The 22504-nt window shown below is 42.5% G+C and overlaps 1 protein-coding gene across 6 annotated transcripts in view; it reads right to left on the reverse strand.

Annotated features, from left to right (window-relative positions):
• CELSR1 (cadherin EGF LAG seven-pass G-type receptor 1) overlaps positions 1–22504 on the reverse strand; it is a 177137-nt gene that overhangs the window by 79997 nt on the left and 74636 nt on the right. For all 6 annotated transcript variants that reach the window (XM_075024902.1, XM_075024903.1, XM_075024905.1 and 3 more), the window contains exons 3-4: positions 4425–4647; positions 45–160 (exon numbers count right to left, since the gene is read on the reverse strand). In XM_075024902.1, coding sequence (XP_074881003.1) covers positions 45–160; positions 4425–4647 — 339 coding nt within the window. The remainder of the gene's footprint in view (positions 1–44; positions 161–4424; positions 4648–22504) is intronic.

A 22504-nucleotide genomic window follows, 5' to 3' on the forward strand; every position in this document is an offset into this window, starting at 1 on the left:
CTCCTGATCACAAGCAGAAACGCTTGACTCGAGTGAAATCTAACCTGCAGAGAATGTGAGCTGGATCTGCTCCTCAATGATCTCCAAGGCAATGAAGTCGTGCTTCTCATTAAAACGCCCGTTGTAGAGGAGGAGAGCGTTCCTCTCCCTGGTTGCAAACCTAGAACACAGAGACGAGGGGTTAGTTCATGCTTAATGGCTTATGAATTAAAGACTGATGGTCAAGTCGCCCGTAAGAAAGATGGCACTGTATTTAGCAGAAAAGGAAGCCTGTGAACCTTTCTTCAGACAGCAAATTACAAAATTGAGGAGTCAGCCGCAGGATAAATCTGCTCTTTCAAAATTGACAGTGGCAAGAAAGACAGAAATTACAGAAATCTACTCTGCAGAGATCTGCTGTGGATGCTGACCCTCACAAGGGGTAAAATCAGGCAGACGCATGATGCAGTGTGAGTATCTGACACTCGCCAAACAGTAGCACTTACTACACTTTGCAAACAGTCCAAAAGCTAGAAAGCATTTTCACATCAAAGGGGGGTTACTTGCTGCCTGCTTGCTGTCTATATGCTACAGGGTACAAGGAGAGTCATCAACTGATTAAAAAGACCTGATGGGGAGGGAAGGGGAAAAGAAAGATAAGAGTTACTTTAATAATGCCATGCAGACAATCAGGGTTCATCAATCAACAGGTCAGTCAATTGGAGGAAGGAAAATAAACACTTAAATGATTCCACTAAATCCGCAACAATGGCTTTTTTTTTGTTTTATTTTTCTTGCACTTCTAATACGGGATGTATCACACCTTTCCTGCAGAAAAAGAGGTGACCCTACTTTTAAAGAAGCCTGTTCTTTTTGTCAGCACAGAACTTTTTTGCAAATTTCTGTGTGTTGTGTGCATTTTATAATTTTTAATTGAATCCTATTATCTTTGGGGATTTACATACCATCATCTTTCATCTACATAGAAATACTTAAATAGAAAGATACCTTTCATCTACTTAGAAATGCAAAAAATTTATTACACTTTACATAAACATTTTTACAAAGATTAATATTAGAGAAGGAGAGAAAGAGAGAGAAACCATGGGAATATTTTGTGTTTCCAAATGGCAGTGTAGTTTGATTTTGTATCTTGAACTTCAGGAAATATGCCTGATTTAAATGAACCCACTTTTCCTACAAATGACTCAAATGCTGAACACAGCTAATGAAAACTGCCTTCCATGGACAGAAGAAATGATTCTTGTGCCTGTCATGTCACATCTACTAGCAAGACTCTCATGCGATGCAACAAAACCTGCATTCAGAGAATGTGAAAGAAGCAGTATTTTAGAACATGACAGTCTGGTATTTGAAACACAAAATTTCAAAACCAAAGAAAATTTTTTAACAGAAGTTGTTTGTGAGACATATGTATGTTGTGTATCACACCCAGCAGAGACCTTTCAGAACCAGGAGCTTGAACTTGAGCTACATTGAAATGGGAATTTTTATTCCATACATTTTTAAAATATTTTTGAAGGAGAATGAATTGTTCTGATTCAAAAAACAGAAGTCAAAATTTTGACATTTCCAATAAAATACAAACTCCAAAGAATATCCATTATAGTCCATCAAAATATTGTATTACTGTTTTGATTACTTTTAATCAGTTTTGAAATACATCTTTATTTCTAAATTTATTTAACATAATATAAAATAATATTACAGAAGTAGAAGGTAAACCAAATGAATTAAGACAATACCATTGAAATATTTCAGTATTATCAAAACACTGATTTAGTTTTCACTTTTCACCATCAAACAGTTCATCCAAAGGAATAGTTACTGAAAACATTTCCCGAGACTGTATTTTGTACAATCCAAGACTGGATAACTGCTTCATCAAAACATTTTGATCAGATTTGTCCAGAACACATATGAGCAAAAAAAAAAAGAGAATAATATTAGTGGTGCTTCTTTAGTGGGCAGAAAGACTTAGTTTGATTAGCAACAACAGAAACCTTAGTTCTGTTTGAATATATTTTTCTGATACGGTTACAATTCTCTACTATAATTTTAATTATTAAACTATTATTTATTAAACTATTAAATTATTAAGCTATTTTTTATGTTTCTTTACTCCTTGTGTGCTCAGTTCTGTTCTTTGCCACTAGTCGAAAGCATCTTTTGTATCATACTAATAGTTAAAGCACTACTGCTTTGGAACTTGCCTGATTATCACCAGCTGGGGAAAAAAAATACTGTTTTTTAATAAAAGGGATATTTTTAATCTCAGGACATAGGAAACTAAAGACACTTTCTTAGAGAATTTTCAATAAACAGTGAGAAAAACTCTCCACTGACAGTGTCTCTTGGAGTGAAGCAGTAGCAAGTGTTGGAAGGAAGCAAGGAAGACATAATGTTGGGAGCAGAAAGACATGCCTGGTCAGCAACCTAAATACTTTTTTTAAAAAATCACATTTTAATTATGAGACTGGACAATGCAAACATTCTGCTCTTTGCCAGGAGACGGTCATGAGTCACTTGAGCCTGAGGGAAGCTAGACACCCTGGGATTTTATGAATGCTCCCAAATCTCAAAATATGTAATGGCAAATCATTGTCTAGTCAAACTGCTAATTCTTGCTTATCCTCACATAATGTTTTCCACCTGCACTGGCGGATAATAAAAGCCAAAGAAATAACAAGTGTAAATAAAAGTGAACTTCAGGTTTGAAAAGCTAAATGTGTCGTTATCCCAGACACTGTGGGATGAACCCCATGATGGTCTAGACTTTTTATAATCACATTGAGTGGACTGAGCAGTGTTTAGCTCGTGACTAAATATGCTGTCTTAGTTTTAAAGATGGTGAAGAAACCCTGGTGTAAGCACTACCTTGCTACAGCAGTTTGCTGTTTCTCACTAACCCCCACACAGAGCGTTTGAGTCACTCCAACTTGAAGCACGCTACACGTCAAAGATCTCTTCCTGAAAGCCTGAAAAGTGACACCACACGGCTGAGGGGACAAGCCAAGGGTAGTGCAGGTAATTTATGCTGGCAGCCAGCCCAGGCCGCTCCTTTGCACTCACTGTAGGTCTGACAAGTCCAACAGAGCCTTGTGCTCCTCAGCATTTCTGTGTACTCAGATCTGATGCTCTAAAAGGATCTTCACAGGCGCGAACCATGCCTGCGCTTTCCAGTTTAACCAAAATGTCAAGATTCCATAAAATTTCAGACCTTGGGATTAAGGCAGGGGAAGGCTAAAATGGAAAGAAGCTGCCTGGCTCCTGACAGTTGTAAAACACCAGGTAGCTGCTGGGTGCTGGATGGGACGTGTGCCTGGCGGTGTCCTCCCTAAGCACTTTCTCTGGACAGACGCACGAATGTATCTGTCATTGTTGCTGTTGTTGTACCTATCAACAAATCCCCGGCCTTGCCCTTTGGGGTTGGGGTTAACACCTTTTGTTCTATTTACTTACAGTCAACCGTGAGGGAGAACCAAAGGTCGATCCTGACCGGATAAACCGCAGGAAAGCTGCAAACCCACCGCCTCGCCGGCGAAGAGGCGTGTGTACACCCGGAGCTCTGGCTCCATGGCAGGCAAGCCCTACGCCTGACCCAAGAAGTCTTCTCCAGAAGAGGGTTTTTCCCGTTGGGATGTGTGAGCCAGGGGAGGAGAGCCCTGGTCCACGCAGTGTGGCTGCCACCATTGCTCACCTCGCCTCCCTAAGTGCCCGCACGGTAAAAGTGACAGCCAGCCCAGGAGAAGACTGTCCAACGGGGGGATGTTGGAGCAGATGGGATGGGGAGGAGGCAGGTCGTGCCTGGCAGCCGGGATGGGACCAGAAGCAGAAGCTGGCTGTGAAGGCCAAGAGGAGCGAGGCGAGGAGCTGGGACAGTCAGGGTTGTCCACAGCCCAAGGCTGGGAACCAACGGAGAGCAAGGACCTGAGGAGGACCAGCCTGTGCTCAGCCATGGCCTGATGAGACCGGGTCCTCTCACAGGCTGGGAAACAGGAGAGGGGAAGAGCGCTCCCAAACAAGGGCCACGAATGGGTCGGCTCTGCAGCCGGCCTGAATGTCAGGAGGCTGTTAGCCCAACTACAAAAAGGGCAAACCCACCACCCACTCTTGCACCTCTCTGGCCGAGGGCTGCTGAGAGGTGGCCAGAGAGGCCCGGGCGTCCCCACTCCCTGCGCCATCGCCCCGCATTGCAGCAGAGGAAGGTCGGGAGTTAGCACCTCAGCGGCATCCTCGGCAGGGCAGAAAATCAAACGCTTTCAAGTAACACGACTGCGCCCCACTGGCAGGAGTCACTGTCAGAAATCCCGCAAGTGATCGCTGCACGTAGGTAACTCGGTTGGTGAAAATATTTAGCAAACACCCCGCAAGCTCAAGGTGAGAAGCCACCAGCCACAGAGCCCTTCCCCACTGGGACTTACATGAGGGAAACGGTGAAGTGGAAGCGCTGTCGCAGCCCCTTGAAGGTGATGAAGGACTGCGGTGGGAAGCTCCTGGTGGTCATCTCGCAGTACGGCCGCTCGTATTCGCCCGGGGGGCACTCACACTTGAAGCCACCGATCAGCAGGTTCACGCAGGTTCCTCCGTTCTTACACACCCCTGGAGCACAGCGGCCAGAGCGTGCGTTCACCTCGCAATACTCTCCTGCAAGGGGAGAAGCAGACGTCAGGGAAGGTGACACCTCACCCCAGCCGCAAGCTGTGACATTCAGCTACCCAAGTGTTTCTGCTAAAGGTTAGGCTGCTTCCAAACTTCTGCACCTAACCCCCTCTGCAATCGAGGTATGAGCCTGTAACTGCAGGGGGGTAAGGATGTTGCATTGACTTTCAAGTCTGAATTTTCAGAGGGGATAAGATTTGCTGAGCAATCCTCTTGCAAATATTCAACAACGTTGGCCTCGGTTTTCAGATTCCTTGGCCGCTTCCATACCCGGTGATAAATATACAGCTGGTGACAGACAGATCTATATGGGAAGAGGTAACACCACCAGTTAAAAGCTTGCACGCTCCCTGTCAACCAAAATACGTGTAAATTGTTCTGGCATTTCACTATGGGTTGAAAATTGTGTAAACAGATAAACAGATTATGATTGCACTTTGCCTTGTTTTGCTGCCCATGGTCGCGGCAGGGCACAGCTGAGCTCGTGACAATGCTCACAAAACGTTTATAGAAAGAATAAGCAGGATGTCGATGACATATGTATTGCTTCCACCTTTTCCCATGCATGCGTCCCGCAAGTGACAGCCATTTTCTGAACCCTTCAGAGATGGGCACAGTAACTCTCTGCAGAAGTTACAGATTCTGCATGCTGCTTGCTGAAGCTGCTTTCCCACCAAATGCTTCATCTTTATTCAACTCCGAAGTCTGTATTAAGATGTGTTAAATGCAATACTGAAGAATGAGGTGTTTTGCTTTGTATGTATGCCCTAATTTTTCCTCCATTTGCCCCAAATCTGAGAGAGAATCACAATTTTAAAAAAATAATGTACAGAGAATATTTACTTTAAAAAAATCTGTTGCAGTTGGGACAAAAGCAGCTGCTGAATTAATCATTGTACAGAAAGCTAAACCCTCTATGTGAGTTAATTGGTTAACTTTTATGTTTTGGCATGTGTCTTCCTAACGTATAAAGCGTGTTCAGATCCCACACATAAGACTGTTCAGAGAAACTGAAGATGGCATATATAGTTGAATTTTACCCAGTAACAATGTCTGACAAATAACCGTAGAGCAAAACTACTCAACACAGCCAGCTGAAGGAATACATTGCCAACAGTTCGATATTTGCATGATTACTCGCTATCAGATTACACAATTACATTAATTCAAGCACAGTTAAAACCGGTGGAAATCACAGAATGGTTTGGGTTGGAAGGGACCTTAAAGATCATCTAGTATGCATTCCTGGAGGAAAGTAAAAGCAGCAGGAGCTGTGGGCAGTGACTCACAAAGGCAAATTAAAACGGAAAGTTTTGCTCCAGTCGCTGCCCCCGCAGCCCTGCTCCCACAGGTTCCCACGCCAAAGCCTCCCGTGCTGGGTGGCAGGCTGCAGCCAGCAGTATTGCCGCATCCAGACCTGGATCTGCACCTCTTTCCTATGCCAGGCTGTAAACCCCAATGGCTTGCAGCTGCTTTAGCCGCTGCCCCAGGGGTAGCGCTCTCTGAGACAAGGTGAGGCGGACAGCCCAGCCATTTCGGCTCTCCAGCTTTGCTGCCTCTCTCCTCTCGCATCCACATCACGTGCCCTTCAGGCAGGTACGACGTACACTGGCAAAATGCAGGAGCAAATGCAAGAGTGCCATGATCGTGCAGCCAGTGGAACCCATGCCCTGCCCAGGTGGGCTCAGCTCCAGAGGACGGACCTCCAGTCCTGCTCCGTGCTCCCCGTGACCGAGCAGAGCCATCATACAACTGCCTCCCAACGAATGCATTTGTGGGTATCTCCTGGCAAACAATATACTGGAGTGTTTCAGTGTATTTAAAAAGGATGTAACACAAAGCACAAGGGAGCTGAACACAACTCTCTATAATAATAATTCTCACAGTTAACAAATTATGAAATATATCTTTCTCATCATCCTAGAGGGAGTGCAGTCCAACACCTCTGAAGTAATAAACCATACAGCCAAGGGTTCAACTTCAAGCCTGTGCTTAGAGCTTTTCCAATTCAGCACTGATGTTCCTATATTCTCACTTTAACGTATTAAGATGAAATGCTGTGAAAACCACTTGATAAATATCTTCCTGTTTCCATTTATCAGCTGTGAGTATCAGGCAAGGTTATGTGAATACACCTTCCTTAATACTTTAAAATGGTCTACAATGTGTTTCTTTCGGGAGAAATTGTATATATCATCCAAGACAGAAAATTCCCTCACTGTATTGGATATGCCAAACAAAACGCACACACATCAGATGCTCTAAGAGGGCACTACAGAAAGCAATTCTTCATGATCCACTGCATAAGCACAGCCAATCCCCTTTAATACACACACATCTTGTGTACCAAAACTCTCAAAAAAATAGGAGAACACAATTCCTATAGAAAGACTAAACACAGGCTTGTCACTTTAAAAAAGTAGTAGGATATTTTGTGAAATAAAGCTCCAACTCAGAGAGGAATGTAATCTTGAAGGCTTTCTGAAAACAGAGTGATGTATTTGGCAAAAGCAAATAATGTGCAGGCTTGAATACACACGGAGAAAAAGGAGCGAGCTAAAAGGAGAGATTCCTGGCACTGTAGCACACTGTGGAAATGCCATGGCAATACGGAGGCAAAATATAAGAGCTGAAGCTGGAAGTCATTGACGGTTCTGTGTTAATTCTGTGACACAACAAGAATGTATAGACCATTTGTTTAGATACCTACACAGGCATAAAACTATTTAAGAGAAATGAAAGCTTACAGAAAAGTTCTATTGAATTATGTTTATTACTGCTTTTCATTATAATGCTTAAAGAAGTAATTTAAAAGAAGGCAGTTCAACTTTAAATAAGATCCTTTGTCCTATATTCATTCACCTGTAGCAATCATGCATGTCCCAGTTACTAAAATTATTCTGAATTCTCTTTAGTCTGTAATGTAAATGAGAACTACATTTGATGCATATTCTTTGATGTTGAATTTTCATAATTTATGTATATTTACCAAAACATATTAAAATAGTGGTTTTGAAATCTCTACAGTAATTCCAAGACATCACTGTGGTTCAAGGCACAAAGGTCTACCAAGAAACTTGATAAATCCTTCGTTACCTTTTTTCCCCAAAGTGCCTGGAATTATTTAGAAACAGGGCTTTTTTGGTTTATGGAGTAGCCATCTGAGCAAGTATTTGAAGCAGGGCTTTGATCAGCATTGGCAACAGAATGCACCTTTGTGTCGTTCTTGGGTTTGTCACTTCCAAGGGCGGCCACCTCATCCCGGACACACTGCCACCCCACAGCACTGCCCTGCGGGAGCTTTGAGGCATGGCCTGAAAAGCGTCCTCGACATTTGAACTGAAGCCCACATGGACTTTAAGGATGATCTGGTTGTTGGCTGGAGCTGGAGTCGGAAGGCCCTAAGGGAAGAGCTACTTGAGGAGCTGAAAAGGAAGGGATCTGCATCCGCCAGCCTTCGGATGAAAAGCGCCTGTGTGCCTGCTTGCAGCTGAAGGTCGGAGGGCTGGGACGTGCTGTCAGAGGGGATGTCTTGCAGTCCGGTGGGAAAAAATAGTACAGAAGGAGGGAGAGCTGCTGCGCAGCAAGGGTCTGGAGGGGCTGGGGTGATAAGAGCACAGCCCAGACAGCTGCCGCGCACAGCCTGGGGTCGGTCTGCAACGCTGGCAGCGCTGGCACGGCTCACCCCCTCACCCAGCCTGCGAAACACCCCTTCGCCTCTCATGGCTTTTCCTTGGCTAATATAATTCCATTTTTCACACTGGCCAGCATTTTAGGAATCACTTATAAAACTAGGTACATACCACGACTCTGCGAAATCCAAGCAGGAGTTGTGAAGCTTAGTCCCTCCAGCTGCTAAATCTAAAGCATACACTGTCAGATAACACGGGCCACGGCTGCCTGTTATCTGAACAGCAGATTCCTGGGCTTTGAAAAAACCCTGGCCCAAGCCAGCAAACGGTTTACTGTTACAGGATTGTAGCTGCTCTTATAGGCTCTCAATTAATATTGATGACTCTTAAAGCTATGAGTCCTGTGGCTTTTACACAGCCCTTTATGTAGTGCTTCCTGGTTTTAAAGCCCTTGAGATCACAACGTGATAGTTGCTTTCAACACTGCTTCCTATTTGTAACCATCCTGTCTTTAATACATCTTTTCTTCAGTTTTAGGACTAATTTTACAAAGATGTTAAACATAAAATTTCTCTTATTAACTTTACATAAGTGAGGACACCACGATATCAGGCGTAACATAACAAGAACAGGCAAAACAAAAGACTGGCTAGAAGATTGCGCCTTCCTCTGACCTATTCCAAGTAAAGTAATGGAAGCATTTAAAGAATAAACAATAAATGATGATAAAAAAGTGAAAAGAAATAAAAATAAGCTATCTGAAAAATGAAAAAATAATCTCACAATTGCAAATACCTTGTGAGATGAACATTATGGGTTTCAGACAGCACACTGGTGTGCATCCATGTGCCAGTCTTTGCAGAAATCTGCCTGTGGTTTTGCTGGTGAGTTGCTCGACCTTACCATGACAATGAATAACGTTGGAAAGCTTGCCGGAACCAACATGACAGCATTGGAATAAATACAGAATTACTCTACACTTCAGTTTACTGCAATGTGTTTCTACAAGATCCCTGTTTAGGGACTAGTCCTCAAAAAATTGTACTATTCTCTGATTGTTTTCAGCTGAAATACTACATTAAATATATATTTACATGAAGCAGTGGACCTGCACTGATGTTCCTGTTTCTTTTTTTCCAGTTTCCCTAGACACATGTTAATGTTTCAGTCAGTATCTGTAATTGTTTGACTTGAAATGATTCTTCTCTCCTTTCCTCCATCCTACTATTTGCTCTAGATACATATTAATCTTCTTCTCCATGATTGTAATTGCTTCACCAGAATGGAAAGCATTTTGAGAAGCTGATTTAAGCAGCCAGCCTAAAATTACGTACTTTAAAGTGGAAAGAAGAAACAACAAGAAATAGGGCAAAAGGAGAAACAACAAGAAATAGGGCAACTAAATTCTTCAAAGAATTCCCGTTGACCCATTACCCTAATAAAGAACCAACTATCATTAAAAATGTATTTGCTATCTTGCACATTATGGGAAAATCAATCCTCATTTTCCTCTAGTCACTAAACTGCTACTAACCTTAACTGACAATCATCAGCACTAAAGCAATCCGTGCACTAAGTAATAAGAAGGTTGTTAAAAACAAATTAGCTGCAGAATCAGCCTGGAAATCTCTGTTGGGGCAAGAGATAAAGAGGTTGGGATCCAATTCACCCACTACAGGGGTGGTTTCACCATAGTTTAGGCTGCGTGGGAGTTATCACAGTCCCCTCCTTTCCCCAAACACGTTGCACTTTCCTCCCCCTCCCTTCTGTTGGCATTCATGTAAACCTGCAGTTGACTGATTTGTGGAGCTAAGATGGCAAACACCATTCATTTCTTTATTGTAGGGTTAGTGATCTTCTGATTAGGTCCCTCCTAGGATTGATGGGATGAATAGCACAGCAGGCACAAGGGAAGGAGGCAGGACCATGCACCCAGGAATGAGAACGAAGGAATGGTCTTAGAAAGGTTTAACTGTTACGGAGATAAAGCTTTAAGCCATTTTAGATGGCTCGTGTGGGTGCAGTGGCTCTTGCTTGACTCAGGGGAACTGGATCAACACCTTCAGTAGATACCCACCTCTCTCCACTGACTGCGCACGGATATACTGCAGGAAAATTTGCCTAAAACGTAGGTGCAAGTCAAATAATAAAAACGAATATTGGATTTTGTCCATAGAGGGTTAAACCCATGACTTCAGTGGCTCTGTGGTGCATAAGCCTACCCTCAGAACCTATTGGGAGAAGTGAGCCTTGCCTCCCAGCAAATGCCACTTACCAATGAAACATTACACAAGCAAACAAACAAATAAAAATTTACTCATTTTATAAAAGAAGTTAGAGAGCAGTTACCCAGAAAAAGTAACAAGTCATTCTGAATGAAGGAGAAGCTGGATAAAACAGAAGTTAGAAGCCATTGGTGTACTAATGACCGTGATTAATCAGGTGATGACTATATTCACGTACCATTTTACGCAGATTTCTCAGAAATGCTATTTGAAGAGCAGAGTTGAGGTCTGGGTCCCTTAAAAATCAGTGGCCAAACCCCGGCTGCCACTTTAGAGAGGCCGTGCAGACACACTAGTTAGACTCAATACTGACACTGATAGTTGTCACTTTGTGAGGTTTCTCCGTTATGCTGCTACTAAACGTTCAAATTTGAAAACTTGAACTTTTGTCTTTCCTTTTACCTATACATTTATGTTTTTAGAATTGGGACTGATCTAGGAAAATTAAAATCAGCCCCAACCCTCTTACAGGGAGAACCACCAGCTTAAGGTCCACTTTGGGGTCTCCCTTCTCCCCTTTGCTTTCTGCTCCTTTTGCTGCTTTCTGCACTATAAATGCATATTATGAGAAACAGGCTAAAGCAAAATAATACATAAATACATACATAAAGACACACAACCACACACCACACATATACACTCACACTGTTTAGGACTAAATCCTGCTGACTCATAATGACAGCTGTCCTTTATTTAAGTTGCTAACCATTCCAGATTTAACAAGATGTATTTGCAAGAGAGTAACCTAAATTTAAAACACTAAGCAAAATAACAGCAAAAACATTCCTGTCACACTATATGCATATATATATATATATAGCTTGCCAACTAGCGCTCTGAGGTGACAGATAGAAAATGATCCTATAATAACATACTCAGGAAATCACCATTTTATCTCTGAATCTGGTTTAATTTTTCTGTAGGCATAAGCACTAAGCTCTGAGCTGGTGGGAAGAGAGGGTGCAGAATTACCAGTGCTCTCTTGGCTATATATGTCATCCATCTCCTTTACCATCACTCTTTTCCCTTCCCTGTGCCTTATTCCACAAAGTTCTCCCCCTAGTCATCCCTGATAACTCACAAATCAAATTTCCAAAAATCATGAGACTGGGTTAAATAAAGGTAATGAGATCTTTAACTATGAGATGCTCCAAAATAATGAACATGGGAGGCTTTTTATTTTCTTTTATTTGCCTCTGATGCTGCGGGTGGCATCTGCTGGCCCCAAGGCATGTGAGAGCTCTTGGTGGTCAAATTCCAGCCCAAAACACACGACCGAAACCACACGCTCTGAGGGAGCTCCCATTCCCACTCCCACCCCAACAGGAAGATGCTACTCAACCCTTCCCAGCAATTCTTCCCACCAAGGTCCATGGGGACAGCATCTGCACCCCGGCTGCTCCATGGTCCTGCAACCTCCTGGGAGAAGGAGGACCACAACGAAAAACTCCCCTGGCCAAACAGGGGAGGGTAGGACCCCATCCCGCCTCTTGATCCTTCCCCACTAGCAACCAAGCTAAACTGTATTTTACAAAAGCAAGAGCAGGGAAAGCTCGGGTCCCCATCTCTCAAGCTGCTTTAGGCTGTGCCCGCTGATGTATTGCACAAGCAGAGCAGCTACTGAAACTGTGTCTGGCCCCTCACCAGTCCAAAATCAGGCCCCGGATCCTACACACAGCACCAGCCTGAGCAAAGATGTTCCTCTTCTCCTTGCCTCCTCCCCTTCCCTGGTCAAAAACCAAATCAAAACAAAAGACACCCTGCAGGGATGGGTAGATGGATGGATGATTTGGGATTTGGTTTTTTTTTTTTTGTGGTTTTGCATTTAAATGAGAAGGAATAATTGGGGAAAAAAAGAAACAATACTGAGGAGGATTAGTGATATTTGGGGCACATCTGTTGGAGAAATGAATTAGTCTGTGGATTCCAGAAATTATGAGCGTGTTCTCAAGATGCTATTTGCTCAATTTGAATGGTCATTGGCCTTGTCCTCCTGTGCAACTTCCACCAGTGCTGGCAGGAAAAGAGCACAGACAAAAGTCACAACTGAGTCTTTAATACCTGTGCTCTCTTCCTTGTATATTTGCTGAGGATTAAAAATTCTCAGTCATTAAACTTCCACTCTGTCTACACCAGATAGCTCACCTTTCACCTTCCAGCAACGAGGCCAGGAGTGGTACTCGCACCACATGCGCTACCAACATTTATCACAAGTGTTGTGATTTTTTTTCCCTATAGCACCCTGACGAGCAAGGAGCCAGACACCACAGTAAAACATTCTCCATTTAAGAAAATACTCCATTTTGAAATCCACTTTATGGTTTGGGAAAGAAAAGAGATAACTCGTGATTTTACAGCCCACGGATTAGTGCCAATACCTCCCCAAAAGTTTTGCAGAGCTGGAGTGCTTGTTCAATGGCAAACTCATGCAGAGCTGCCTCTGTGTGAAGCCTGGGCACGGTTCTCCTGGCTCAGGCAGGCGGGCAGAGGTGCACGCAACGTGCCTGGCTTCTCCCTGCCACTGCTCCCATGGCACCGGGCATAATCATCCCCAGGTTTCTGAGGAAATGCTGAGGAAAAGCACTTTTTTTGAATGTTTTAGATGTGGCGGAGGAGGATGAGAAAGAAAACATCCATGTCTTCAGTCCGCCACAGCTACCTAACAACAATTTTTGCTCTATGGGGTCCAATGGGCAATTTCTTAATGTCTTAAGCTTTACTCTTGGATGATTTTACAACTACCTCTAAGCTCTGTAAATTACTGAACCAGTTCTTGTAACATACAGTGCCCTCACAAGGTATCATCTCCCTCTGCCTTTGACCCATAAGGTAAAGCTTTAGAGACCTTTTCAGGTTCTGTCTCTCACCCAGGGCTATACACAGCACAAATCTACACAAGAGAAAAAAGAAATGTACTGAAATTTCCAGTTTATGTCAAGCTCTGTGGCAGGTTTATATGCAAGACAATTTATCATAATGCAAATTGCACTGATTTGGGGTAAGATATGGTGATGAAGCAGTGCCTTTCAAAAGCCTAAGCTTTATCTCTGGATGTATTTAGCAGGGGGAAAGCATTACTGTAGATGACAAAGATAAAACTCAGATTATGCCATTGTGTCTGCAATTTGCATTATGTCTTACTTGGAATAAATCTCTTTCTAAAAATCCCACCTTAAAACTAATGAGAAAGCTGGAGGTGTAAGAACAAAACACACCTCTGCATAATATATTAATTTACAGAGGAATATCCCTCCCTCCTTCCATTTATTTTTAAGAGAAACAATCATCCTGTACCTTCACTATATATACATCTGATATTATATTTTGTTTTCTCTGCTCTCTATGCTACTTGATTCATCTCCAGAAGTGTTACTTGAGGAGGGGCACATGGAGGGAACCAAAGGCTGGAGCAGCTACCGCAGCTTGCAGGACACGTTCCCTCTGGGACAGCCTTTGCAGTCTGGTCCGTATTTGCATCCCTGCACACCTGCAGGCACTTCAGCATGGGAACCAGCTGCCATGCCTAGTTCTCACCTCCTTCCATGGGCAGCAGTAAGAAAGAAAAAGGGCACTCAGACTTGGTGTGCCTCTGCTCAGATGAGAAAAAAGACTATTTCATCATGCAAAGTTGCCATTTTTACTGGGCACCGAATTCCACCACTGGCACCGTTAATTCCCCAAGGCTGTTGTTCCACAGGCCATTTTGGCCTCACACTGGGCTTTTCAAAATATATTAAACTATTTACGTGAATGAGGAAAGCAAGCAAGGCGTGGTGGCTGTGCCACGGGTGTGTGTGCAATAACATCTTTTATCAACAGGAACTCAGGAGCTGGAAAACCAGACGTGCTTTCAGGCACCATCAGGCTTCCCGCTCACTTTCAGCCTGGTTTCCCTAAGCTGCTTTCCACAGAGGACACCAAAGGGCTGCAACTCCCAGTTCCCAAATTTGTAGGGAAGGGGAAAGCTCTAGCACTTATTTTTGAGCAAGTTAACATCTCAAAGCAGTTGAAGAAGGGAACATACCTGCAAATAACTGACCTCCAAAAGAAAGGAATAAAGAAAAGGGCTCAGGCATATGCAGAAAAGGCGATCAGGGTCTCCCTTTCAATGGCAAACGTTACTGTTTTCTTTAAGAGAGTCCAGCCCTTATTCCACTAAGATCCCATTTAATTTTCTCCATGTAGCAGTTACAGATTTGATGTTTTGGCTCAGAACAAGAGACAAAGCACAGAAGAAACCCTCTGCCCTGGTCCCCAGCAGCCCACTGGGATTAACTACACAGGCAGCTAACTCTGCACACCTCCATTAAGGGAAGACTGGTGAGAGCCTGCATTTTGCGTTTTCCATAAATTACAAGTTTTCACAGGAAAATCTCACTCTCGCATCTTCTGTGTAATCCAACGCTATGGCAAAAATGACGGCATTTAGAAATAGGCAGACCTCAAACCAAATCATGCCCCTTAACATCCTAGGTGGTCCCAGAAGCTCTGGTGGAAAGAAGCATAGTGGCCAATTTGTGAGAATAATTGAAGAGATGCCATAAAATATTAATAAAACAACTGAAAAACATGCTTAAAGTAAATCTACTATTACATCTTAGGAGGCTAGGATTTCAGAGCTTTATATTTTCATTTTATATGAGAAGTATTAGGTTAAAAGAAAGTTATGCTTAGAAACACTGTATAACTAACTTCACTGTGGATCATAGGAGTTCAGAGGTTTTGCTTGACAGAGTAGATAGGACTGGCAAAAACCATCTAATGCTCATCAAATTTCCATTGTTATACACTGAAGGCAAATTTTGAAAAAAATCAAAAATGCCCCTTTGTTTGTCAAATTAAAAGGATTAGGGTTAAAAAGATAATGCTATAATCTTATGTTTTGGTAGTCTCGAAAATATTTCATACACAGGTCAGGAACATGAACTGAAAACAAAAAGCAACTTAATCAGGGAAGCGAACTTTTTCTTAATGACTCCTGAAAAAGGCCTTGTAATGTCACACACCTCTCGCACGGAAAATCTGAAAATCAACGTATTTTTAAAGCTACAGAATAGGTAAAAATTCAAAAGTTACTTTTTAAAAAAGTATTTTTAAACAGACTCATAAAAAATGAATCCAGCCAGCTTCCACAGCTTGTACTTAACTCTTCTTACAACACTTTAATAGATTAAAATTCAGTCTTGTTGTAAAATATGGTTTCATCTGAAAGTCACTTTAAATGATTACCATCTTGTTAAGAGTTAATATACTTTATTGTGTCATCTAGATTGTGTTTAATTACTAATATAAGACACTCATCGTAATGTTTCTTACAATATGCACATCAGTATGCTGACCCCTTGAAGCTGGGTGGCCCCATCTAATTAAAATATGTTTTTCAATTATTATACTGGAAAATGCTGTATAATAGCTCTCATATGCTTAGCTATGGAAAAATTGAGAGACAGCCTAAAGTAAAGTATCTTTTCTTGATATTTAGCAACTGAAAATTCAGGCTGACGACGGCTCGGGAAGCAGCGATTCGGGGGCACCGTACAGTGTGGGTCGCAGAACAAAACCTGCCCCAGGAGGAGCAGGGGCTGGGATGCAGGCACTGAACCATGATGCTCTAAACAAAAGAGCATTTGCAACAACAATGAAGTTGTGGTTCCCACCATGCTCTGCACAACTGTATTGCAGAACTGTAATTATCTTGATGTTCAAGGCCAAGTGCCTCAGTCTGGTGCTCAACTGTCGAAACTTTCAATCAGCATAACACAAAGAACAGACACACAAGAAACTACTTTATACTTTTTTCCTCCCGAACACGACATCATCCTGATACTCTGATCTCTGCACCCAACCATTCTTCCTGCCACTTTCCTGTTGTTTATCTACTGACAAAAATAAAAATATCTAACTTGGGAATTATAAATATGTACAGAAGCCCAATATGTTTTTCATAATTCAGTCTTACTGAATTGTAAGGGGGCTTCCCAGTTTTGTTTCCCAGTATTGTATTTACAGCCAGGAGAAAAGGAGCCCTGTTACCTTGTTCCTTGGAAGTTAAACTTCTTTTTTGTTTTGGAAGACCTAAAATATTTAATTCCTGGAATTTCTTTTTTTAGCCTTCACCTCTGATCTGCTGTGAACATTGTGAGGGGCTTTCCAGAACATGAGGCATATTGGAAAAAATACTATCTCATTATGAATTTATCTTCCCCACAAATAACTTAAAGGCAGGTTGGTTTTTTTTCTCCTCCTTTCTCCTGTCCTTTTTCTCCACCTGATTTGTTTTCAGTGAGAAAAAAACAACCAAGACACCTAGCCATTGGCAAAAAAACCCCCCTTAAAGTGTAGTGTATTAGATGGGCTATTTTGACACTTAGCAAATGTATGTTTGGGTGTATTAGAATGCATTTGTGTGGCTTAAAATTTTATCCAGCTAACCTTTCTGACATTAAACTGTGACAAAAAGCCCCAAGTCTTATGTTACACTAGGCTCAACTTGGCTAATTAATAAAAACGCAATTGTAAACTATGGTCACAGAGAAGTTGGCCATTGTTTAATAAACTGCTATTTAAAATATTTTAATTAAAACAAACCTCAGTGTGTGTAGTTTCTCTCAGATCAATGTTCTGCAATGCATATGTATGTTCACAATTATGATAGTGTGGGGGAATTAGTGAGGAAGGGTTTTACATGTACCTATAAAATTATAATATCAAATAGCTCCACTTTGTGTAATTAGGCTCCACTTTCCACTTTTTTTTAGTTATACCAATGAAGGTAAGCAAATGCATTATAACAAAGATTTTCAAAAAGCCTGGGAGAACTGTCACTCCCATTTAGGTGTGGTAACAGAAATCCCATCAATATAAAGCCAGGAGTACAAGTCAAGAGCCTAAAAACTGCTGAAAATTGATGGAGCAAGGTCATTCAAGAACAAATATATGTACCACAGGTTAAAGACAATAAAAGAGATTTCAGATGCTAGAACAAAGGGAATCCTGAATCTAGACCGGTCCGTTGTTAACCAGAAAGCCAAGAGGAAACCTGAGGTGCTCACTACATCTCTCTCTCCCGTTGAACACCACTAGCCAATAAGTTCATACTCACGGGACATTTTCTTGCCAAGAGGTGGGAGGGAGAGGTCAGGTGCCAGAGGTAGGCAGGTACCCATGCCAGACTAGCAGTTTGCCTTGCTTATGTAAAGCCAGCTGCCCGACAGCAAACACGAGCTTAGCTTGGCACGGCTTCAGGGTCAAATGTGTTATTCTCACATCAGGGATTTAATAAGATTTGACTTTAATGAAAGAGACTGAAGCCAATGTTAGCCATGGCAGGGGGGTTGGACTGGATGATCTTCAAAGGTCCCTTCCGACCCAAACCATCCTATGATTGTACCTGGCCATTAGGGCTCGATATTAACCACCTACATTGTAGAAGAGCTGGGGCAGCACTTCTTCAACTGCTGCAACACTGCCACACCGCAGCGTGTGCTCGGACGCCTCTCATGTCTGCAAGCTCCTGGACTTGATACCATACAGCCCACAGTTAAGAACCTACCTTCTCTCCATATTGTAACGTAATCTAACAGACATCAATGGCATTAATAGCAAGTAGGTGTAAAAATGTAATTGTAAGCATGGAACCATCCTCAAAAAGGTGATTGCTCAAGTTCTCTGGATACTGAATTTTAGCTACATACTACTTGAAATTACCAACAACAGGAGAGAAAGTGTAAAATTATCAGTAATAAACTCTGCAGGTGACAAATGAGGGGAGTGGCTAAATGAAGAGAAGAACAGGTCGGCCATGAAGCCATCTTAAGGAGAAGGAAAAGAAGATAAGCTGTAATCAATAAGGAGGATATCCTAGACCCTGAACTGTTTGGACAAGCTGAATTCATAAGTATACTGGAGATGAATTGCTAAGGTAGCTTCTGAAGCCAGGGCTAAGTGATTACATGGGTGTGTGATCTGCTGCTTGCTTTTACAAAGCACCCATCGCACCACCCCTGGGGGAGCAGCCAGCACGAACAGAAGTCTTGTCAAACCATTCTAAAACTAATGAAAAAACCCAAACATGACATTTAAGTCTGTACCTAGGTTTCCACGTGACAGCAAAGGACTTTGATCAATGCAAGTATTTCCATGGGCAAGGAGGATAAGACGCGAGGCTCCAGAAGAAGCATCCAAACCCCTGGCACTTGCAGCAGTCCAGCTGAATCAAAGATCATTCCACGTGCAGCATCTCAGGGAGGGGGGCAAGGGAGGGATTGTACAGGACTGGGAAAACTTTCGAACTTTAAACAGTAGCTAGTCTATGGACATCAGGATGAGGATAATGCAATAAAACTCTTTGCTCGGATTTAGGAAAAGGCACAGCAGATTGATATGAAGGCTGCAGGCCATTACATTGTCTGAGAACTAAACTGTCAACAAAAACACCACAGCAATCCAATTAGAAAAGGCTTTTTGCATCCTGACAAGTGAGCACAGGTTGAAGATTTGCTGAAGGACATACCCTCCAGATAAAAATCCACCTATAGAAGCGGAAGACCTCTTCAGTGAGTCCTGTGAATCTGATACAAACTCCAGATTTGCAACATTCATCTCCTGTGACTTGGTGACATGGACAGGAATACAATAAACAGAAACATGATAATATTTAAAAGTTGAATAGACTTCAGCTTTTGACTGTGTTACATAAAAATGTAACTTTTCTCTGTTTTTATTGTTTCAGTTACCTTCTGAAGCAAGCAGTCATGCAGTTGCATTATCTGAGCCATAGCCTTAGGTGCAACCCAGCATCACTTGGGTCCAGTCATAAGGCTGCGGTGTGCTGGCCCCATCCCTGCATGGATTAACAGCGAGCCTTGCCACAAAAACAAGCAAGGACCCATTTTAACATGCATGATAAATCTCTTGAGTTAAACACAGCCGGTGAGTGGGTATGCAGGCTTCTGCTGAGAATCTGTGTCAGGAAAGAAATGTCTTTCATGGGGATCTCCCCCAGGTTTCCAGCCATGGGCAGCCCAGGAATGGCCCAGAGGAGCTGCCTCAGTTGCTCTGGACTTGCCACTGACGGCTTTTATGTGACCTGAGAGAGATGAAGATGCTGTGCCTCAGCTTCCCATCCCTTTGGTGACGGGGACAGCACCCTCTTGCTCAAAGGGGTGTCTCACAGGCTTCCTTTGCTGTTAGTAACTTCTGCAGAGTCCACAGTGATCCTCAGATGAAAAGTGTTTTATACAGGTACAGCTTGTAATGATCTGAAGTCATAGTTCTCTGACAATATAGATGGACCAAAAGCAAGAATTTTGCCAGGTCATACCTCTTAATCTGAATATCCAAAGCTAGTACTTATTTTCAGGAATTTGTGACACAAAATGGATGTGGTGCTAAAAGGAGAGAAAGGAAAGTAAATATCACAACTGACTGCTGTGCTCTTCAAATGCAGCATGCACTGCCCAATAGCCAATGGAAGACTTATTATCCATGGCTAATTGCAAAGAATAGGTTGTATGGGTTCCTTATATGTTTAGATATTAAGTCAGCTCATGAGACGACATCTGGGGTTCATTGCTTTTTGGCATGGGTAAATGCAATAGTCATATGGGGAAACTTCAAAGCACTGAGAGTAAGATTTATGAGAGGCTATGTCTCACGGTACATAGCTGAGTGGTGAAGATCATAAAAAGAGTAAATGATAGGCTTTTCCAGCTTTTGCACCAGTCATGCTCTGAAAAATGTTCGGAGGAGTTAAGCTCTGCTTCTGGACCGTCCACTGCACTGCTTACAGGGTCCTTGCCAGACGCCCAAGCGCTGCGAGCCCTTGGGGGCTTGGAAGGGGCCACAGGCTGGGAAGAAATGGAGGTACCCGTCTGTACACAGCTGCTGCCAACCCCAGGGACACAGCTTGCCATGTCTACACCAATGGAGATGTCTGCTTATTCATTAAAGGCAGAAGAGGGCTTTCCTCACAAAAATTTCACGCTGTTGAGACAGAGAAAGTTGAAGATTGATGGAGAAGACTGTGCTGGGACATCTGCGCAGAGAACACAACTAAGGAATACTAACTGTAAGGAAGGATCTTACAAGTACATGATCATTTCTCTCTCCATCAGATGTTATCTCAGCTGGAGAGAGTGACAGGTCCACAGCAATCAAAGGGAAATTGTGTTGCACTTATGAAGACTACAAAAATCAAAACAACAGCATGGCATAGCACTGCTGAAAAAGAAGAAAAATTTCTAGACCTCCGACATTATACAGACCTTCGCCAGGGTGGAACCACCCTACATAAGCTTTCTCACAGTACTGCCATACAGAAACTGCAAGGAGAGGCAACCAGGTATTCTCCTCTGAGGCACTGAGAAACAACCAAAGTTATTAAAAGGCTGATAGCCAGCGCTCTTCCTCGACTTTTCCTGCATCCATAATCAGCAGAAAAACGTCATAAAAAACTGCTAAGACTTTTTGCAAATGGGAACATATATAGCCTTTAAATTCTGAAAATAGTCCAAATCACCCAGCACCCTAATAACTGTAATTATATTTAAACTTTTGAAACTGAATATACTATTTTTTGCAGTATTAGACTTGCCTAGGCTGTTTTCATCTCTTTATTATATAAATGCACCTGGAATCCCATAGCATAACTTTGAAGACCTGGACTAAGGGACACTGTTAAGGCAGCAACAATGCAAAACATTTCAGTAACTTCACTGCGTTGCCTTAACATTTGAATGAGATACCAGAGAAATGACCCATGAAGCTGTCCCATACCATGGACAATGTCCCTACATTTATGGGAGTGTTTGGGAATGACAGAATTTCTTATTTGGTGTTTTGTATTAAAGACAAACTTGGTCACCGCTGTTTGAAAGTGCTGGCAAAGCCCCACAACCCTGTAAGGATAATCTTTTTTCAGGCTTGCTGTCACAAAACCATGGCCTTTCATAAGCTAAACAAGGAGTTAAAGATGCAGTAAGGAACCTGAAGGAATCAAATTAAGATTTGCTGTACAGGATTTGGCTGTTATACACCTGTGATCCCACCGCTCCAGTGCAGCTGCAGAAGTGTAACCGAGAGTGGAATTTCAGACACTCTCGCCCAAGATAAAACACTCATTATGGCTACCCTGGCTGCCAGATTTCTCTACTTGAGTTCTGAAATTCTCCCAAATACATCTCTCTGGCCTGAAAAATGAGAATCCGGTATCAGACCAAGCTGGGAAAATAGTATCTGAAGAATGGATATAAGTAAAGATAACGCAGAAGCAAATCTTCACATTTACTTTTACTGCTGTATGTTTGCAAGAGCCAAACACTGAGAACTTACTAAACACTATCCATAGGGACTTCTGGCACGATGCTATGAAAACAGCTATAATTACCTTCTCATGACGCAAAGCCAGAATCCACAGCAGCCACATTAGATGTCATGATTCCTCATGTCAATATGGTATCACAAAAATAAATCAGGAGGAAAAAAATATAACACGTAAAAGATCTCTAATTGCTGTATTTGATTACTAGAAGATTTACAACCACTTAAGATTTCTCCCCTCTCTGAAGTGAAATCCAAGGAGAGATGCAGAGGATATGGGAAATTCTCTGACTATCTTTTTCCCTAGAAATTGCTCCTTGCTAGGGCTTACGTAGCAAAGGAGGCAGAGAGAATGGCATATGCTAAGGAGAACTGTGGGAACATTAAATCTCTTCCTTATTTCAGGAGTTGGGTTTTTTTTTCCCCATCGAAGTGCTTTTGTTCTGTGCCAATTAAACTTCACTTTTTTGGGAGCACGACCGTCAAGGAGAACGGTCGTGGCGGCTGCTGAGCAGGACTGCGGGCATCGAACTGCGGCCAGAGCTGCGATGGCAGGAGGCACCCACTCATGGCAGGGCAGGAATTGTGGGAATTCACACCCAAAAA

Source organism: Buteo buteo, chromosome 4 (genome assembly GCF_964188355.1).
Source record: "Buteo buteo chromosome 4, bButBut1.hap1.1, whole genome shotgun sequence".
NCBI lineage: Eukaryota > Metazoa > Chordata > Aves > Accipitriformes > Accipitridae > Buteo > Buteo buteo.